Consider the following 21,509-nt stretch of genomic DNA (forward strand, 5'->3'; position numbering starts at 1 on the left):
CATGTTTTGAAGTGAAACCGCGTTTAGTTATTTTCTTCGGTCTTCAACTGCATTTCCCCTTGGGGATACTCTCATGACCCCTTTATATGTCATTCATTCCAAGAGAAACATTCCAACCCACCTAATCCATTTTTAAACCACGTTTCATCAGTACTATTGGACGAGACATGTTACTTACATCAACTGAAACAGGTTTAATTGGGTGCCGCTACAATCACTCATCCAGACACCAGAGTCAGGTGGTCATTCACAAAGGGGCCACTGAGGATCCTATGGACGGAAGACAGCGGCACAGTCATGAAACGAAATGATGAACTGATGCCAGTCGCTTTGCAAAAGGACGTCAGAATTTTATTTTAAACAATTGGATTCATCATTTATACCCCTGACATAAATCTGTGCGTGAAGTATTTTCTGACTCTTTGAACCCAATAAAGAGCTTGCTTATTAGTTTGATATCATCACAAAGACATGTTGTAACATCCTGATTTCTAAAATAATCGAGGCAATGTATTTGTTATTCACTTATGATCAAAAGATGTCACAGTTTCAGAGATGAGAACGAGGATTAATTGGAAAAAATCTCTTTAATGGTGAAACGAAGACACACTCAATCTTTATATTCAAATATATGCAGATATAAGAGCCAAGCATTTGTTTGTGGAAAGAGTAAAGGAATGCATTGCACCTTTGGTTATATACATATACACAGACTGTTTGTTGACAAACTGCTTGTGAAACAACAAAATCCAGAGGAAAAATGGCACATCTCTTGATAAACAAATGTTACAGAATTACTGTAGTTATGATCTGATATGGTGAACTACTAGAATTGAATTCACGTGGTCAAATGTCAAGAGACACCCGGAAATGCTGGGCTTTCTGGGCCAGATCTTGAGCGAACTCCTGAGCCTCGAGCAGAGCTTGCTTGTCGGGAAAGTGCAGCGCAGCCTTCTTGGTGGCCACAGCCAGCTGCTTCAGTAGAGCACACAGGTGGTTGCTTTTACACAGAAGGACCTGGCTGGAACCTTGACGCTGGGCCTCTCTGCACAAGGTGTCCACCAGTCTCTGGCCCACCATGATCACCAGTTTGCTGTGGGAGATGAAGTTCTCCGGTGGCTGGCCGTCACGCAGGCTGCTGACAAATCCTCCCAGGGCCTTCTGGAGAGCACCAAAGTAGAGACGACAGTGCTCTGACTGGGTTACGGATCGAAATTCCTCTTTGTCACCAGAACACTGAGAAGATTGATATAAATTTAGAGAGAACATTCAGTCAACGGCTCAATTCACTGGTTGCGCATTTGGATATTCAGGTTACCTCGACTTTCTTTGAGGTGGGCAAGGCGTCTTTTTCCTTGTGCACTTCCTTTTCCTGATTTTCACAATCAGTCTTCGTCTGTAAAGAAGTAAAAAGTCACATTGTTTAATGTCAGCACAGTCCTCCACCAAGCAGCTCACATAAAACTTGATTCATTATAGTGATTCAATTTAAAGTTGTGTTTTAGTTTATTTTTTTTCTCGTTCTGAATGGAGCTGGTCACATGACCAGGAGTAGTGTGAAGCCATACACATAGAACTAGAGAGGCCTAGGTGTGAAATGCACGGCTCAACAGTGGTTTATTTATTGAAAGTCAGTTTTTACCTGTAGCTCCACGTAGTCGTTGTCTTCCTCCTCCTGTTCTCCCCTCACTTGGCTGAGGTCTGAACTCTTCTTTATCTCCTGCACACTGTTTGGGTTTTCCACATCTGGATCTTTAGGCGAAGCTTTGAATAGAAGCTTCCCATTGGCATTGACAATGGACACCAGGCGCTTGACATCGTCGGGCACAGTGCGGGCAACCATCACAAAACGTTCCAGTTGGTCAGGGGTCTGCAGCTGGCTGGGGTCCTGGCACAGTGTATCCAGAGGCCACCCTGCTATGTTTAGACAGTTGACTGTCTGTTTGAGTATCACACTGGAGTCCTCCACAATAGACAGCTGTTTGCAGAGTCTAGTTTTCAGGTGGGAGTCAGTTAAGCGCTGAGCATTCCCTTTAATGTCCAACGCAAAATTAAGAAACTGTGTCAAAGAATCTGCAATTACCTCTGCCGCCGTTTTAATCTCTTCTAAGTGCTGTTCCAAATGTGTTCGGCACCTCCAGCGACTGCTGACAAAATCCATGAGTTTTGGGACAGCCCTGCTAACGGACTCCTGGAGCTCTGAAAGTGTGCGACAGGCTTCTTCCTGGCTGAGCGTGACCACTTGCTGCGGCTCAGCTGAGCTCATCTGCAGAGAATCGCAAGAGCTGGTGGATGAGTTGGATGCTGTGCTTATCCGTTGACTCCTCCCGTGTTTCATGTTCTCGTTTGTCAATGACAGCCGTCTGTTTTCTGAATTTTGGATAGGTGAACAGCTGTGAATACTCTTTGCGCGATACATATGCACCCGGGTTAAGTCATGGCTGTTGCCGGAGTCTCTCCTGCACTCCAATGGTATGTGATCGCTGAGGTGATTCCTGGGGAAATCAGACGGAGCCTCTTCTTTTGGAGCATCTACATTCTCTGTTATCGGTGATGGAGACTTGTTGCGAACTGGCACCCTTGGAAGAACTTTGGGAGGACTGGGGGATTCTGTCATATTTGGTTTAGGAATATCATAAAGCGAGGATTGTGGACTAATTATTCGCTCAAACCTTCTCAGGGATTGCACTCTGTTGCAGGGCAGTTTTTCATGACTTTGACTTGTGGGGACATCGTAGATCCACTCATTTTTGCTGGGGATGGGAAGTGTGCTGTAGCTGTCAGGTTTTTTCTCTCGAGCCTCCATGGCAGACGGGACAGGAATGTCATAGTTAGGGTATTGATGCTGAGATGGTGGAACTGCACAGGTCTGTGGAACGAGACGAGATTGGTTTAGAATGGTGTGCAATGCTAACTAACTAACTAACTGCTAACTTGAAACCTACCAAGGTTCCAGCTTCCAGACTCCTGCATCTATCACTACCATTAGAGTCAAATCTCTTCTTGAACTGTGACACTGGAATGGATGGGTGTTCCCTGGACAGCGTTGGCAAGGATGATGCCTATATTTGAAGCATTTTGGTTACACCTTGATCATTTGTTTAGCTCTTGGTTGTGCGTCTTACTGTGATAGGAGAGTCCTTCGTTGGTTGGTTTGGGACATCGTACACTTCTGGTTTGACGCTGAAAAGTAAAGGCTGTAAACAAAATGAAGGGTTGAAAATGTTAACTTAGAACTTTGCACAGACCAAAAAACATGCCCCTCATTGACCTCTCCTCACCGTTAATGCAGGGCTATACAGGACACTGAAATATGTGTTGGTGGGGCTGCGTGTACATTTTGATCACTTTAAGGTAAACAAAATGCCCATGTGTTTGATGTGACAAGGCTCAATATTTCAATAGCATTAAATCCATTTGTCTTTAAAAATCCACATACAAGCCGGTTAGTTGTATAAGCGTCAGACTGCAAGAAATTTAGTGGCTTATGATCTGGAATTTACATTACATATACTACAACAGTGTAATTGTAAAGGAGAACTGCAGAAGACCCCATTAAGGGTTTCAAATAAAGACTGTCCCCTAATTGGAAGCAAGTTTTTGTTTGAGTACAAGTCAGCTACTGCCCAAGGGAACTGGACTCCCCCAGAGCGCGAGAGGAAATGGTATGCATATGGGAGTAGTTTTTTTTTCTCTTCTTTTACCATTCCTTCGTTGAGTCTCTTGTAGGTCTCTGGCAATATCAGCTTCTGCTTGTGGTTAAAAGTGTCTGAAACTTGGGTCTGTTGGTCTTTTATTGGCCTATTAAGACCCTAGAGTTGCATGCTTGTCCCCATAGAGAGGCCCTCCTTCTCATCTGCAAGCTTTTTTCTGCCAGCAGGGGTTTGAGAGCATTGCATTTCTGCACATCTACCTCTAATTTGGAGAGTCAAAGCCTCCAACATCTATGATGAGTACAGTCAAGATATTCTCATGCACGTCCATTTATTTGATACCAGTTGAATTTCCAGTTCAAACCAGGTGCCTAGAGATCACCTCTTTATTCATATGTTCACCATTTTAACTCGAGTCTACAACAGTATGGATCATATTTTCAAATCACATTTTCAAATGGGACTTAAAATCTTCAGACCCTGAGCTGTGGAACATTACATTACAGTAGTGTAAAAGCACAGACCAGTCATTTTAACTAAGCAGTTCAAAATGACATTGGGAAAGTGGACTTTTGTATTGTGAGGGGCAGAGGTTTCATGAAACAGTGTCATGATTTTCAGAGGCCACCAGATGGCACTGTCTGCTGTTAAACGTTTGGACTTCAACAACTAATTCAATAAAATCTCGCATCATTTCTAAACCAAGGGCACCATATGGTGGCCTCTGAAAACCAGGACACTGTTTCATCAACTATGCAAAATGGTTTCATGATACCTGGTTGGTTTCGAAACGTTCAGGATACTGTGTCATGAAACCTCAGCACCCACCACCAGCATCAGGACATGCTGCAGAAGGCAGCACGTGTGCTTCAATGGAAAACTTAATAGATCAACATGCAGCGCTGAAGGCTGCCGTCACATGTTTACTGTTGTCAACTCTCTGCAAATCTCAATAATTTTAGGCATGATTCTCAGATGTTATTTGAGTAAATTTGTTTCGGGACAATAGAATGAAAAACAATGCTCTGAATCAAATTTGATTCTGAATTTCTGCAGAAACACATGATCTATAACTGACTTCTCTTCTCGCTATGCTAAGGCCAGTGTATACCTTGTTTTCATCCAGAGCATTCTGGTTGGATGCTGCTGAACGTGGAATATTACAAGATGACGACAGAGTAGATGGGACTTCATATATATTCCAGGATTGCTGGTCATCATGGCCCGGGTTACTGCTGGAGACTCTTGAGGTGTTTGGAATCTGATAGATGTTGGGTTTCTCAGGAGTTTGTTGCAGCAGCTTCAGTCTGTTGGCTGGCGCGAGTCCCTGGCGTCCGTATATAGAGCACATCCACCACCCGCTGGTGTCAGACACGTTCTCCTCCACCACTGTCAGGATGTCACCTTTATGGAAGGCCAGCTCCTCTGGGCACTCTGCCGTGTTGTCATAGAGGGCTTTTGCTAATTTGCTCTGAAAGAAAAGACAGAGAACATAGAGGCCAATAACGTCATGCTGACAGCAGTTAAGAGGGGAACCATATACTGGCCACATATTATTGTTTTCCTCCCACTGATTTTCAAACCAAATTATGTCATTGCATGTTCAAGTTCCTCATTTCTATTGACTCCATCAGTGAAAACACAAACCCAGCAAAATCATATAACTGCATGAACGTGCACTGTGTTCAGAGTGCTTTAAATGCCAACTGTTCAACTCATTTCATATCGACGACGTGGCCAGCCGAGGAGGGTTTGTCTCCTCTGCTCTCTGAGACAGTGGTTACACCTGTAGATAATGAAGTCATTGGCTACAGAATTTCAGCCTCCTTGAAGGAAGAAGATTGGAAGATGCCACAGCATGAGGTTTGTCAAAATGTCATTCATTTTTCAAGAGTTTGTGGCCTCTCCCAGTCAGCCAGGGCCAGCAACCGTTTTATTATCTATATTGTTATAAATGGTTCACATGTTTGTGTTAAACTTATAAAAGTATAATTTAAAAGAGTATGAGACACAATGCAACTTCTCCATCATGTTAGTGAGACAAATGAACAAACTTCCTTTCCTTTCGGTGAAAAATATTGCCACAATTTCAGCTGTATGTTGGTTTCGCTAGCCTCACTTCTCTGTTACTTCATTTCCTGGTTAAGCTTGCCCAGAAAGAGATACATTTTTTTTCAGTTTTTTAGTATCTTTCCAGTATCTTTCCACTTATGAAATCAGGGCCCAATGTGTGTTCTATGTTAAAAAGCTTATCATCCTTTTCTGCCTTCTTCAGATGTCTCTTTCAATACAGTTTTTTTCTTCCTAGTCGTGAATCTTTGCCTGGATGGCGTTGTGAGAGAATCAACTAGTCATTCAAACCTTGACATGGAAATGTCGAGAATGGAAGGCTTCACCCGACAAGTGACACTGATGGTGTTAGACGTGAGATTCTTCACTCAGCTCACATGATAAACCTCGTGAACCTAAGAGTTCACAACAGTTATCTACAGCTTGAGACATGTTTTACCAATTGCTTAATGTCTAGACATGAAGTGTATCTTCTTTGAGAAGAGATCTCATCTCTCCATCTGGTCCTGGGTCGACCCCTCGATCTCCTCCCAGATGAAACACCACCAAAGAGAGTCGACAAGGGGGCATCCTCAAGAGATGGTCAAACCACCTCATCTTGCTCCTTTCGATACATTAAAGCAGTGGTCCTACTCCGAGTCTCTCCCGAGTGACAGAACTCCTCAACATATTTCTATCTCGAAGGAAAATTATTTCAGCCGCTTGACTCCAAAATCTCTTTTTTTCTGTCATGACCCAAAGCTCATGACCATAGGTGAGGGTCAGGACCAAGATTGATCTCACTGCATTTTCTTATGGCTATGAACTTATCTTATGATAAAAAAAGAATAAAAGAATAATGTAGCATCACCATTACTTTATACAGGTTGCGTATCAACCACTTTCATTTTTTATATTGCGATGTGCAGTTTAGCTACAGTCTTATCACTGAACTGTCCATAATCAGGGGACGCTGTGAGACATGGACAGCTGTTTTTTTTATTGCTGAATAATTGCCGGGACAAAATAAGCTGCGCATGTTATGGTTAAACATGTGCGTGGAGACTGTACTGTAGGTGCCGAGTGATTAAATATAGCCACACATCTCATATCAGAAATAGCTGCAGCTCGATCTGGCTGAAAAGGCTGAATCCACCGCAACAAAGGAGCCTTTCACCATCAGAGACGCAGGACCTTCAGCACCTGTTGGGATGCAGGCCTGTCAGCAGGCACACACACAGTCGTCTAATCCTCTGGGTCATGCAGCAGACATGCAAGTGAAATACGTGGGCTCAGATAACAGCAAGCGATCATGCCACCAGGACTGACGTGGTCATTTCTTCCCTGCGGCCATCCACTCACTATCGACATCCTTTTCTCACTCACTGTCGCTTGGTTTCACTTCCTCTTCACACAGTGGGTCACAGAGGAACGGCACTCGGCGAGTCTGAGCTGGACTCTTGTTCATTCGATCCGTACGGTGATTCAGCTGTGACACTTTTGGATTCTTGCACACGCCTGCTTGTGCAGATCAGGTCCACGGACAGCTGCCTCCAGCACTCGAGCTACACAGCTGCCTGTGCCTCACCCAGCACTCACCGCTCCGGCCTGTTTACTATCAGCCTGTCAGGCGCACCGTATCGAAGTTGCACTTCTGCATTGAAGTCTGAACTCAACTTTGATCAATAAATTCTCATTTTATTACAACTGAACAATGAACATGAACAAATGAATTGGCTACTTGACGCAAAGATTTACCCCTAGTTAGCACCGATCCTCAACTGTATGTGGTCTGAGAAGAAAAAGATGGCATGATACAGAACCTATGTTTCAACTAAGACATTTAAAATGAATATATAACTGCAGGTAATTCTCAAATAAGCATTGCTTCTGTAAGTTAAATCTTCTTCAAGGTACTCGATCTTGTCTATAAGGCAGCAGACTTGTCAGTAAGGATCCCTGGAGACAGGACCAAAATTTATTCTGTGCGGGAACGCCACTGCTTTCACTCCCGCTGACCTCTCGCCCCCTCAAGAGCTCGGGTCACAACCTAGTGTCAGGTCAGCAACTCTGTTTAGTGGTTTGGCACATGCCAGACTCAGCACCCATGGTGGTGGTCAGCTCCACTGGACACTATAGGAAAGTGTTCCCAGACGGAGCGGCAGCGGCAAATCGTGCCAGATGAGGTTAACCTTTACACTTGAATTAAGGCAGGAAGTCGCCATGTAACCCACAAATGTTCTCACAGAGGAAGAGATCTGGAGGTGGGGGCTATGTGGGGCAGCGGAAAAGAGAAGCAACTTTGAAATGACTTAGATTTCTGCTAAATTCATCAGCCTTCCACGGAAAACAAACACTGTCAGTTCGGTCTGAAACACCAATGAGCACTGTGAGAACCGTGTCATAGACTGTTGGAGACGTCCACTGGACAACAACAGCCAACATTCCATAGGGACGGCAACACGACACCCGACAACAGTAATGTGAAGGACAGTTGACTTCACGGCACAATAACAGACAGGGAATCTTCATGGCACTTTGTTGAGAGAAAGGGATCCGACATTTGAAGAAAAAAATGGTCAGGATCCAATTACATTCACAGAAAAATCCCTGAATTGTTTAGTTCCAGAAATAGATTGTTTGGTTCAGCTCAGCAATCTAGCCAAGAAAACGCTTCTCCTTTCACTGTCTCGTCGCAAAACTGTGTCCTACAGTGAGAAATGGTTTTGTTGTTTTAAAAGTCTTCTGCTTCACTGGGACGAGGACGAGATTGCCTCAGGACACTGGGACACATTGCTTTGGCCAAGGGTTTCAGAATGTGAATCAATGCAAACTAAGTCAAATAGTTAACCCCTGAAACTAGGTGAGGACAGGGTCGTAGTGTATATGCCTTCAATAAAGGATCCATACTTTATACAGGACACAAGGAGAAACAACTGGTTCATGTGACATCCCAGACAGCAGCCAGATACTAGTCGTCAGATCCGCACCAGAATCAGACGCACCAATTGCCTCTGCATCAGATCAGAGTCAGACTGTCATACTTTGCCAGAGTCTGGGCCAGACTTGGGATGAATTTAACATGGATCCAGGCGGTCCAGTGCTGGATGCAGGTTATATATTACATGACTTTTGCTACCCCGGGCCAGATTTTGCTCGACCAGCATGTAGCCCGGATGCTGGACGGATCTTTTTGTGCATCCGGTCCATGTCCGTGCCAAATACATTTTGCTACCAGGGTCTTTCTGACCCATGTCTCACACATTTGGGCTGTAGTTCATGGTGTTAGGCTTTCTACATATGGCACATGGTGCACAGTGACTCCAGAGAGCTGAACACAGTGATTTACATTCCCAATGAGTCAATGACCATTGGGGGGTGGGTGACCCCTTGGGTCACCTTGAAAGATCAAGTTTAAATATTAATAAAAAACCATGAGTAAATACAAAATGCTGTTTTCAAAAGAAGCATTTCATTATTAAGGTACCCCACATAGCCCTGTCAAAAAAGGTGACCCCCACCAAATCTAATAAGTGGGTGGGCCACTCTTCAGAGCAACAGGAAGTTTGGCACTCCTCATTGCAGAATTGTTGAAACTGTGCCACAACTGAACAACCTTTGGCATGTTGTGCCACAGCATGTCATTAGGTCGGGACGGTCGAGTCCCACAACCGTCCTCCACATTCGATCAGAGTCTCCAGCAGAGGTCCAACACCGCACCAGCAGTCACATCTTTTGCAAATGTGAGGTTACAACTCAAGCAGAAGCTTGTGTGGTTTCACATTTGTGGCTGACCAACTCATGACTTCCGCGAAAAGTTCTTCACAGAAGGGACAAACCAAACAGTTGAAAGACTTTGTTTCGATATCAGCTGCACCAAACATTCGTGTCTGGCACATATCAGGCGGCTGCATGATCACTGACTGCTGCATGGCAGGAAATGATCACGCACTTATTTATACACTTCCTCCTTGTCGATCAGTTTCCATGAGCATTTCTTTTCTGCCTCCCCTGTGTCATCTTTTACAGAAAGTTGGTCATTAATGGATCTTTCTGTGATCAGCACATTCCATTACTTCAAAGTCCAAGTTAAAGTGAATGACATTTGCATGAATTCAGGTCGAGAAAAAGAACAAGAGGGGGATTTTTTTTCTAATAAAGTTTGACACACTGTGAAAAACGGGTGGAAAATGGTGAAAAAATAATCTGATCAATCAGACATTTTGGAGTGAATGAATCATGATGTATCATATTATTCATTTCACACCACAATGATAATTTCAGTTGACTCTGTACACATCAAGGTGGAAGTGCTCCAGTGATGAGCAGACTCCTAAACCTCTCATTTAGTCTCTACTGTTTCTTTCCGTGAAAGAAAGAGAAAAACAGTGTGGAAGTAACCACAGTTTACTGTCAATTAGTGATGAGTCGATGAGGTATCATGAGCATTGCAGGGTTGGTGAAACAGTGAAATGATGAATTGAATTAGTGGTTGAAATTTAGACTTAGACTTAGACTTAGACTTAGACTCGACTTTTTTGATCCCTTTGGGTTTACTCCCTCCAGGAAATTTACATTTCCAGCAGCAATAGAGGCAAGAAAGGGCATGCAGTCAGGAAGAGCGTCACACAGAGAAAAAAAAAAAAAAAAAATAGATCAAAGATAGGTTATTGCACCAGAGAGACAGTTATTGCACATTGAACAAGTGTCCATTACGATGTAGTGTAGCATACCCTGCTACTTCCCACCCCCAAGTAGAGTACGATGGCACCAAGTGAGGAGTTGTAGATGGCAAGTTGTAGAGTACGATGGCAAGTTGTAGAGTACGATGGCAAGTCCATGGCAAATGGCAAATCCACACATTGTAAAGCAGAGAGTGCCACCTGGTGGCCTCTGAAAATCAGGGCACTGTTTCGTGACACCTCATTAACCCTTCAATATTGTGTCATGAAACTTCATCTGCCCATCACTACTATGATTGTGTTCTTCAAACTGAGTTGCTGAGAAGCGTGTTGATTCTCCGCTCTGGGAACTGCGATGGCCGCAACATATTCAGACCAGCATGTGGCTTGTATTGCAGTCTGCAAAGACAGCAACTTTAAAAAATGAACAGGATTGTGTTAAGATGACAAGCAGAATTTGGGTCGCATCTACAGTGCGACAGGCAGATCGGTGCATGTCTCAGTCTCTCTAGTAGCGTCTACTCCACAAATGGAGTTTCCTGATGAAGCCTGATAGTTTTGAAGCAAATAGTCGACATCTTGTGGAGGTTTTTCATGCAGAGATAACAAGAGATATCCTCTCTGAGTTAGACCTGACTACAGAGAGCGAGGTGACGTTTCAGATCCTCAAGAGGCTTCTTAAATAAACATCAATCCAGACGGCATCACTCAGCAATTTTCCTCCAGACCATGCAGGAAAAAATGCGCTCGACATGATTGATAACCTCTGATTGCTTCCCCAGCCTGCTGCAGAACTGACAAACATCAGATGTGGGTTAGTCTGAAGCGGCTCTTCCCTCTGCGTCTTCTGACTGTGATGCAGATGGTGAAAGCAGATGCCACTCCAGCAGCGACACAAGACTTCAGAATATTTTTGGAAGCGAAAAAAGGGAATGAGTGCTGAGTGCAACATTGCAAAACGGAAGCTCTGTTTGTCAGAGTTAGTCATCAGCCAAATTCTTTCAGAGGATGAGAACTTGGTCAGTATTGAGCAGCCGCACATCAACCCAAACTATGACAAGACTTCCTGTTACATGGTGACGATACAAGTGATTCATTATTATAGTAATGTCTTGGTGGAAATGCCGTACTACTCAGGTTGGTAATGAGTAACTATGTGGAATAGTAACCTGGACAGGGTCAATAATATGCTGCAAGGACACTATGCTTCCATTTCTTTTCTGCGGCTTTCACATGAGATACACAAACTATGGCACACATAATTAACCAAACACACGTGTGGAAGTATATTTTAACTGCTGGCACTCTGCCCACGTCACCAACACCACTGACAGATCTTTCTTCTGTGACTTGAGTTCCTTCCTCAAATGTTGTTACGTTTAGGTGCTAATTCAGTCATCAACAAATGTCTTAGAAACAGCTCATTCCAGGCTACTTTGGGTCTGATGGTGGTAAAGTTTCAGTGTGCAGAGGGTCAGGATCAGAGCTCTCAGGTTACAGAGCCGGGGGGACCCAGTGTGTGTGTGGGAGCTGACACAGCAGAGAAATCTGCCCACAACCTAAACCTGACGGGAAAGGAGTCAAGCATTCAGCTGCTGCAGGACTTACCATGATCCTGGTCTCAAGTCGTCCTCACTGCCAGACAGCGGAAGGCTCCCACCATGAGTGTGTGTCTCTGGTGTGTGTTCAGGTCTGTGTGACTGGTTCAAGTTCTCATCTGTCTGCACAACATTTTGTCTGTGCTGTCACCAGGAGGTGACTGTTTTACTCTGTGGGCGGAGCCTATCGGCTCCGTGTCAGTGACTCCTCCTTCTCCATTGGTCAGAAATGACCCACACAAACACCCCGCCCCCCTTTCAGCTGCCCAAAACAAAGCAAAGTTTTTTTGTACATGTGTAGAACTATGTGTTTGTGATTAATTTCAGGAAAGTCTTTGGTCTTATTTGTTGAACAATGGGGGCTGGTACGGCAACATACAAACATTAAAGGCAAAAAATTAAATGAATGAAAGACAATGACAAAGCAAGAATGCAATCAACACTGACAAAAAATAAATAAATAAATATACTTAAAATCATAATAATTTATGAATAAACAAATATTAAATAAAAATGCCTTAAATAAATTCTATTGAAGACATGGTGTGCATTAAACGTGAAGTAACATCAAAATAAGGGGAAAAAATACTATCCACCAAAGATCGACATTTTCAGAGCTCAGTAGGTGGCGCTGTACATTTAAAAACGATGTGAGGAGTCATTGAACTACTTGCTCAAACTCAAATATTTTAAAGCACAGTGTGACATTTGGTGGACTCTGAAAATGGGGACACTATTTCATGAAGCCTCCCTACACTATTTATTTACGAGGAAAAAACCTAACTTTGACAGACAAAAATACAAAAAAAAAAAATAAGATTTTGATATAGAATTGAAAATAACTCAACAAAATTAAAAAGCAAGCAAGCAAAAAATATTAAAAGTTAGAGGACGTAGCATTGGACATCGTCATATTAGATTCGGAGAATTGGTTAGGCATCCCTAACCAATGAAAAAACTAGAAAAGATGAATTGTTACAGGGCAGAATGAGACAAACGCTGAGCAGAACTAAATTACAGTATCTGATATATTGAAACCATGTTGAATTTAGTCACTGGAAAGTTGAAGATGGCTTCAGCAGAGACTTTCTAGTCACTGCTTGTTGGCTCCAGGTCAGGTGAACATGACAGGTCTGCTACTAGTGATGGCATGAGGCTTCACAAAACTGAATCCTCATTTTCAGAGCCCACTAGATGGCACTCTCTGCGCTAAAATCTTCAGAATTGATAAACATTCGCAAAATAAGGACAGGTACATGAAGCCTCACCAGTACACAACTTCTTGTATTTGTCCACCCAACCTTCAAATGAACAGGCATTGTGGAAAAGGGGATATGAAATAGTCTGAAAGCCAGATGTGAAACCGTTTCCTCTTCAGAGAGACACAGACATCTAAAAATGGCTGGGAATATTAAAGAAAATACAGTATTGAGTGCAATACTTTCATTTATTTTTTCTTTGACATGCTGTCTGTTCCCAGTTGACAAGTTAACTTCAGGTTCCATAACTCCCTTTTGTGACTTGAGTGAAATGTGGATGCAAAATAACTGAAGAAGCCAGCCAGATTTACTGACTTCTTTTTGAATAAAAGGTGGCATTAGTCAGGTGGTGATGATTACATTGTTGAAATATGAACATGAAACTGAGCAGTTGTCAGCAGGAAGTCTCCCATTTATCTGTCCACGAATGATGACAACAAATTCATGTTTTAACAGTTTATTTAAAAACAACTTCACACATTAACTATAAAAGTGAGGGATCAGCAAACAAAAACCCTTGTTGTAGAAGAAAATTAAGAGAGAACGTATTGGAACTGATAACCTGTCCACCGCTGCATGGTAGTGTGACGAGAGCTCTGGTGGACACACCCCAAGAATGGCATCACATAAAGGCAACCAGCCAATGCGGTAAAGTGTTGTCAACAATAGATTCAAAATCTACCAGTCAGGCTAGAGTCGCTAGGGAGGTCAGTCTGTGGTGGTGCGGCGGTACCAGAATCGAGCTCTGAAGTCATCGCTGCAGGTCATGAAGCCAGGGTTGGTGGGCGAGTGCACGATGCACCGGACGATGTTGTTATGACCCAGGGAGAGCAGGTTTTTCCTCTCGGCCGTGCGCGAGTCCCAGCAGCACAAGCTGATGGTTCGCTCATCTGGCAGCAGCACGTAGTCTTCCGTGTGGTTAAACACACCTTGTGTGCGGTGCATCTGACGGCCGCTCAGCCCTGCTCCTGAGGACCAAGACAAGGCAGTGAGCTTACGTTTACCAGGAGTAGCAACCAATTCTTTGAGTATCAGGCTTGGAAATAATGCACTAAACTTCAATCACTTAAGGATGACCAATGACATGTACTTACACAACTATGACAATCCAAGTTGGACATGTGAAAAGCAGTGAACTAAACTAAAGTAAAACAACTTGGAATTTATAATTACAAAGAAAATCCTCACACATGGACAGTTTTCTTTTTCTAACAACCAATCATAAGACGGGATTGCCAAATAACAAACCCAACCGATTCACTCAGTGGTGTGTGTGTTAGTTATTCCTTTAACCAGTGGTGGTCAAAAACAGGCTTTTAGCAAGGGGGACATCTGGGCGTCTGCAAAGCATGAAAGACTGGACGACCGATTCTCTACCGCAGATTACGCCAGTATATGGCGGCATCTGGTGGCCAAGCTACGGTCTAGAATCGGGTGTCTTTTTCTTCATGTTTTGCAGAGACCCAGTTGCACCCCTTTCTAGATTCCTGGTAAAACTGGTCCTGTGTGCAGGCTTAAAGATGGCGCTTACTCTTAAGTCTGGTTTAACTTAACAGCAGGGTTGGGAAAAATAACCCGCACCCACTGCAGCCTTTTTGTGGATCAGTTTGAAATCCTTGGTTTAAACCGCAGGGAGGACAAGGGAGGAACATTGATGTACGCTGGTTGTTCAAATAGTATAGGAGAAGAGTAGGTGAATCAACCAACGTTGGCTTGGACGCATCTCAGAGAATTCAACTTTCAAATGGTAATTGTTGCAGCAGTCCTTTATTCTCAACAGTTTCCAGACAAACGACAAGCCACTGATCAGCAACGGGCAAATTCCCAAGTGGACTATGGTTTTTAAACCCCGGGATACTTCAGAGTCCCCGGACGACGGAGAACAGACACCAATGCTGAAATCCTACACATTCTTTTTTCATCCTTGAAACTCCGCAGCAATAACAAAACTACTTTAAGTAGTCTTGTGCCTTGACTCATACTTCAGAGTCAGAGCTACCTCATCAAGATGAACTTTAGACAAGAGACCTGAAGACTAAAACCTGTGGAATAAGGTCAAGAGTGGAATGAAGGAGAAATTTAATGTATGGTCACAGGCGCCACCTTGTGGACAAAGCACTACCTGAATTTCCACTCCTGAACCTAAATTATTTTAGATTAGACAAAAATAAAAAAGTCAACATAAATAAAAGGTATAATATTGCAGCCATACAGTTCTTTCTTTGGAACTGGACAAAGAAAAGGGAATGGACACATTCAACTATGTTGGAACTGATGACTGTGCCAACTGCATTTATCATCATCATTTCTATCCTGTCAAATTTAAACTTTACAGGTGTTAAAGAATATAGCTACAGATCTGATGTATGTGACAGAATGTCAGCAGTAATCATAGGAAACTATGATATAAATACCCTCAAAAACCACAATTTCAGCAGAGACCACAGCAGCACTGTGCAAGAACAAACACTTCCTGTTCTTAAACAAAAAATCATAAATAATGTGAAAACCTTTGGTTGATGCCATGTCAGTGATAACTGTAACCAGTACAAAACTACAAGGCTAACGGAATATACATATATATATATATATATATATATATAGATATATAGATATATATATGTGTGTGTGTGTGTGTGTTTTCACTCAACAACAACAACAAAGTGTAGACTGATATGAGATGATAAATGAAGCTGAATAGCTGTCATGACTCTGGTCAAGTGAATTGAACATGGCACAAATGCTACACACATTGTGCTAAAGGTATTCATATTGGCACAGCTATATCATTTGGCTCCACGTTGGGGATTTTAGTGTTGAAGTAATCTCTAAACTCTGTTGTTTAACCAAATAAAAGTTTAAATGCAATTATTGCAGGTCATGCAGTTGAGAGGGGGCAGCATAGTGCGGGAAATGCTGATTTTGCTCATTGTGTCACACATGCATGAAGACGGATATGTGTTGGATAAGTACGATAGGCTCCAATCTTACCTGTGTACTTGACTAGCATCCGGCCCGTGGAGATTTCCCAAAGCTTCACCACTGAGTCTTTGCCACTGGACAGCACGTACTTGGAGTTTTTGGAGAAGATTGCAGAGCAGACCTCGGCGCCGTCGTGGGCCTTCTCAAAAGTGGTGACGCAGCGGTTGGAGACTCCGTCCCAGAGCTTGATGCTACCGTCTTTGCTGCACGACACATAGCTGTTGGCAGTGGGGTTGTAGCTGACCCCGCTGATGGTGTCCGTGTGCTGGTCTGAGGGGTTGCAGCATACGAAGCACTGGAAGGTGTTGACGTCATAGAGGCGCAAGGTGGGATGCTGTGTTCCCACCAGAAGGTAGTCACCAGAGGGGTGGAAGGAGATGGACCGCAGCATCTCTGCTTCCTGGTGGAGAAGAGAGAGAGCAACTGTTTTTCTCTGTTCACCAACAGCAAGAACTCTTGCGACAATTTGCTAGTCAGTCATTCAAGTGCGTAAAGTAATTTTAAATTAATTATGATAGTAAGTCATGCCAATGAAGTGTTCATGTTGTTAAAGAGCATTTATACTCTTCATCTTCATTCACATTTGCCCTCAGAGACTTTATTCTATGACCATCCTTGGAATTCCAGGCCTATGTTAACAGATATAAAATAAAACAGACAGGAAAAACTCTTTAAATACATACTGTGGAATTTTAAAACAAGTGGTCATCATTGATATATTGGGGAGTCTAAGTCCCGCCCATGTAATTCCGCCTCATAACGAAAAATATGAACGGGAGTCGGTGGCGAGATCAAAGTTATTTTCTGATCTCGCCTTTGATCTCACATATGACGTCTGTGAATTTGAAAGATACAATCAAATGCCGTGAGAGCACTGCTTTTCGACCCGCATCAAAAGCATTACTTAAGCCTTTGTGTGATATGTAGAAGTGGACTACTATGCTCATCACAGGCTCTCACTCGAACGACTGTTGAGCGAGAGCAGGCCAGACAAGCTCTACACTGGAGACTCGGATTCTACGGTGACGTCACGCATGCCGTGTTTGATTTGTAGTCCAAATAATGATGTTTTCACGAGCAAATAAATCATAAATTACACAACAACGTAGCTGAAATGGAGATACAGCATATGTGTCATCAAGGGTATAAAGTGAAGAGGACCAGAAAATAACTTTGATCTCCCTCTAGACTTCCATTATTTTCCCTATCTTAGGTGCTTTTGACCGACCGGAAGGAGCGGAGAGTAAGGCTCTTTATAACCCACAGCAAAGAGTTCTGACGCGACTCACCTGCACATATTTAAAAGCTCTTTTTGCAGATGGCTTTGAGTAGTCGAAGAGTTTGAGGGTGTAATCTCTGGAGCCTGAAGCTAATATCTGTTCTGTTGGGTGAAAAGACAAGCAGGTGACTTCATCAACGTGGTCGTACAGCGTGCGGATCACTGGATGGTTCTCCATGTTTTGCTGAGCTGTCTCATTCATCATTATCTGAGAAAAGAATGAAGGTGGTTAGAAATTCAGCAGCAAATCAATCCATTGCTTGATTCTCAAGTCTGTGTTCTAGATCAGTCTCACCTCAATCGGCATGGCACTTTTGGCCAACATGCGCTCAGTGTCCAGAATCTTAATCGACGCATCAGCAGAGCCAGTCGCAATGAGCTGGCCGTCACGGCTGTAGGTAGCAACTCGACAGGGGCCTTTGTGAGATGTGACATAGCAGGTCTCGTACTCTGATGCCTCGGGTGACATGGTCTGCACATCTGCGTCGAACTCCAGGTCAATTCCTATTCCTGGAGCTACAGTATCTGAACGCCCAATCGCATACTGGACAGCACTGTCATCGTTTTCCATTCCTGAGAGAGTTTGGACGAGAACACAACTCAGTCTGTCACAGCTTTTATGATACTGCAGGATTTACGCCAGGATTTGTTTCAGACTCATTGATCATTTATTGCTTGTGTTCTCTACAAAACTATGTGGTCTAAAGCATCTGTCAATTTAGTTAATTTTGTTTTAAAAATAGAACAACATTGCTCCTTTCAGCAGACAAGTCAACTCATGGACCTGTTGGTGACTTATTTAATCGCAGATTATAGTCGACTACGTTGAGTAGTACTAGTTTCTGGTAAAGAGATGCATAACTATGTGAAACTAAATCCGAGGTCAGATGAAAACGAAATGCGAACAATCCTGAATCCAATTAAAGTACGTTTGTAAGTGCTTCTGTGGGATTTAAACGTCATGGTGAGATGCTCATTTGTGAGAGCTGTAAAAAGTTACTATACAAGTTGTCATGATGTCATTTAGGACAAATATTACGGCATTGTAAGTTCTATATCTGAAAACGACTGGCCCAATCGTACCGATCTTAGCCAGCTGCATCAGCTGCTCTGAAGGAGACACCACATTCTGAGGCTTCACTTCGTTGATGAGACTGTTGGCGATGTTGTTGTATCCATCATAAAGCAGCTGGCCAATGATGAGCCTGTAGAGATGCTGGCGGTCCTTGAGGGTCGGTTTGTGACGAAACATGACCAGGAGCGAGCCAAACCACGAAGCCTGCAGCAGGAAGCACAATAGTTACACCTTTTAACACTAAATAGAACACTGATACCGAGTGTTGTCACACGTATAAACAACGAAAACGCGACTTTGGGGAACGGCGAATGAATGAAACTTAGCAAGGCAGCTAATTCCGCTAGCTGACTTTCTTTATATGTGCAAAAGAGATCACTCTACTAGCCTCTGCGATGCGTAGTAACCCTTGGAACGCACATGTATACCGCTAAAACGCGACCTAAAGACTAAAGGCAGTGATTTAACTGAGAACGAAAGACGTCTCACCCAGCAGAAACTTTAAACGCTGCTCGCAGACCACAATGTGTCGTTGCGTCGTACGCAGTTCCGACTGACGTCATTACGCACAAAGAGGAAGCCAAGGGTCACATGGCAAAATCACGTGCAAACGCAGCCAATTGAAATCGATTATATAGAGAGCGTATTTTCCTTCAGGATTTCGAGGACTTTTTTGCGGCGGCCAAAATGCCTGGTTCTGCGGCAGTTCACATACAATCTGCTGGTGGGCACTTCATCTTCTGTTTGTGGGACATTTTGTGAAATATGTCACGTGTCAGTATAAGTGAGAAATTGAAGGCTGGGCAGCAGCATGCAGATTTCATCGGCAGGAACGTCATAAGAAAAAATATGGACTTGCTTTATATATATATATATATATATATATATATATATATATATATATATATATATATATATATATATATATATATATATATATATATATACTGACTAGATTAAACAAGTAAACAATTTGTTTATGAAGAGTAAACATGCGTTCCCCAATTCAAAGTGTTGTTCTTTCATTACATTTGTTTTTTAGTATTTTTAACTTGCACCCTGTAATCATCACATTATTGCTGCTCTGTCATTCATTCTTTGTAGTTGCTGTGTTGTTATTTTTTTTAAATATAGGACATAGGACATCAATAATGCTGCTGTTCATATTCCAGATCATGCACCCCAAAAATCACCAGTTCCACTTGATGCAGGACTGCCACAAGATCAAATCTCTGCTCCCGAGATATCCTGCAGGCATGTTTAGCATCCACTTAGAGCACGTTGTGACTGTGAGTTAGGTTTCAGTGCCCTGATATTGAAAAATGAGCCCAGCAGCCACCTACTCACAGAGTCAGTTGCTACTTCCCAAAGGGTGGTGTAGCAGTTCGGATACTGGCCAACAGAACAGACAGAAATACTGTGATACGTACAGATGGTAGAGGAGAGCTCAGTCTGTTGGGCAAAAAATAACGGTAATGCTTTCGTGCAAAATAATGCAACAAATTCAGATGAATGAAGGGGTACAGTTCTTCCCTCCCGGGTGTCAACAAACCTTGTTATGAGAGTCTCTAAAATGGGTCTGGGATGGCTCTTTAAATTCACGGGAACTTTGCATCTTCGTTCATTTAATCATTACAAAAAAAAAAAAAAAAATCTATGAGTCACCATCGGCCACCTCCTTAAAAACTTGAGGCATCCTTGTATCCTGTAACTTTAATCAAAACACCCACCAAATGAAAACTATTGGATCATAGGCATAGCTATTAAGCTTGACTCGGTTTTGCCAGAGACATTTGCAGTCATGCCAAATAGTGATATCTGACAAAAAAAGCAGCAAACATTTAAAGTAGGAGGTGTCTTGTTGCCATGTCAACGGAAATGCATGCTCTCAAACCAGGCTACTGTTGCCTTGGTGACCAGCATGAGTCTGTTGCTGTGTAATGTTACAAAACATTTCATTGTTTTCTTTAATCCAAGCAGGTGATGGTTTCTGGGATCAGAACTCAGACTTGGGGTAATTACAGGTGTTAATTCACAATAGACACAGAAACTGAAATTCCATCACATCAGATGTTGACATTGAACGGCGATCTTCTGAAGGAAAACACAAAAGTGCTGTCGCTGTGTGAGACGAAGGAGTCACTCTGGACACATCACCAGCGCATCACACGGAAAACACAGACAGAATACTATGCTAACTGCTTTCAAGGACACACAGTTCAAGTCTCCATAGAAAAGTGGTGCACAGAACAAAAGTACCCTGTTTTCACTTGATCAATTGCTCACATTCATTGACTACAAATTTATTTTAGAAGCTTCTGACATTTTCATCAACACTTTCATTGTGAAAAAAAAATGTGAATTTAACTTTAATTAATTACCACTGTGTGGTCCCCCCCTCCAATGAGAGGAAGATTTCTCGCTTTGACCTTTTGGAATCAAAATCAGAGGAGATCGTCTTACAGCAGTTCTGTCACATTTTAGAGCAACACTTTTCTGGCAAACAACAGCAATATAGCTGGATTTGTGATTACATGTCCCCATTAATGCCTCCGATAAATGCAACCTGGAAGCATGCTATTTAGTTTCATTGAAATTAATTTACTGTCACTTTCAAAAACAATGTTTTGACACCGTAACTATCACAAAAACAGTCATTAAAAAACAGTCGTACTGAAAAATGTAATTTGGTAATTTTATCATCCTGACATGTTATAAGATCCCTAGTTATCCCTAGATCCCTAGCAGATCAAGTTGTAGCCATTTGAAAGGTCCCCCAAATCACTTGTAAAAAGCAAACAAGAGTCCAGTAAAGACATTCACTTCAGAAGCAGCTTGTTCGGTAACGCTGTTGAAGTACTATGAAGTCACTCTTGCGGACATTGGAACTCTGGTCTTTCATTTGTTCGTGCCGTGAAATGATGTGATGTCT

General features: G+C 42.7%; 2 protein-coding genes across 2 annotated transcripts; both read right to left on the bottom strand.

Moving 5' to 3' along the window:
* Positions 1-599: 599 nt before the first annotated feature.
* On the bottom strand, positions 600-12,133 carry cass4 (Cas scaffold protein family member 4). The gene is made up of 7 exons (XM_053869287.1): positions 11,993-12,133; positions 4,765-5,124; positions 3,126-3,197; positions 2,946-3,062; positions 1,643-2,869; positions 1,319-1,396; positions 600-1,236 (listed from the first exon to the last, which is right to left on the bottom strand). Exons 1-7 carry the CDS (start codon positions 11,993-11,995, stop codon positions 847-849), a joined length of 2,247 nt encoding a protein of 748 aa, XP_053725262.1. The 5' UTR covers positions 11,996-12,133; the 3' UTR covers positions 600-846.
* A 1,549-nt stretch (positions 12,134-13,682) lies between these two features.
* On the bottom strand, positions 13,683-19,139 carry cstf1 (cleavage stimulation factor, 3' pre-RNA, subunit 1). The gene is made up of 6 exons (XM_053868349.1): positions 19,067-19,139; positions 18,586-18,781; positions 17,798-18,075; positions 17,513-17,710; positions 16,233-16,623; positions 13,683-14,209 (listed from the first exon to the last, which is right to left on the bottom strand). Exons 2-6 carry the CDS (start codon positions 18,752-18,754, stop codon positions 13,950-13,952), a joined length of 1,296 nt encoding a protein of 431 aa, XP_053724324.1. The 5' UTR covers positions 18,755-18,781; positions 19,067-19,139; the 3' UTR covers positions 13,683-13,949.
* Positions 19,140-21,509: the final 2,370 nt, after the last annotated feature.

This window comes from Synchiropus splendidus, chromosome 6, assembly GCF_027744825.2.
Source record: "Synchiropus splendidus isolate RoL2022-P1 chromosome 6, RoL_Sspl_1.0, whole genome shotgun sequence".
NCBI lineage: Eukaryota > Metazoa > Chordata > Actinopteri > Syngnathiformes > Callionymidae > Synchiropus > Synchiropus splendidus.

Bases quoted from the DNA above. Each gene is read 5' to 3' on its own strand.
- cstf1 (XM_053868349.1), bottom strand. From the start codon at position 18,754: ATGTTTCGTCACAAACCGACCCTCAAGGACCGCCAGCATCTCTACAGG. The intron at 17,711-17,797 runs GTGAGACTGATC...TTCTTTTCTCAG, and splicing joins AAAGTGCCATGCCGATTGAG to ATAATGATGAATGAGACAGC. The intron at 14,210-16,232 runs GTAAGATTGGAG...CTTGGTCCTCAG, and splicing joins GATGCTAGTCAAGTACACAG to GAGCAGGGCTGAGCGGCCGT.
- cass4 (XM_053869287.1), bottom strand. The intron at 3,063-3,125 runs GTAAGACGCACA...CTTCAAATATAG, and splicing joins CGAAGGACTCTCCTATCACA to GCATCATCCTTGCCAACGCT. The intron at 1,237-1,318 runs GTAACCTGAATA...CAATCTTCTCAG, and splicing joins CCACCTCAAAGAAAGTCGAG to TGTTCTGGTGACAAAGAGGA.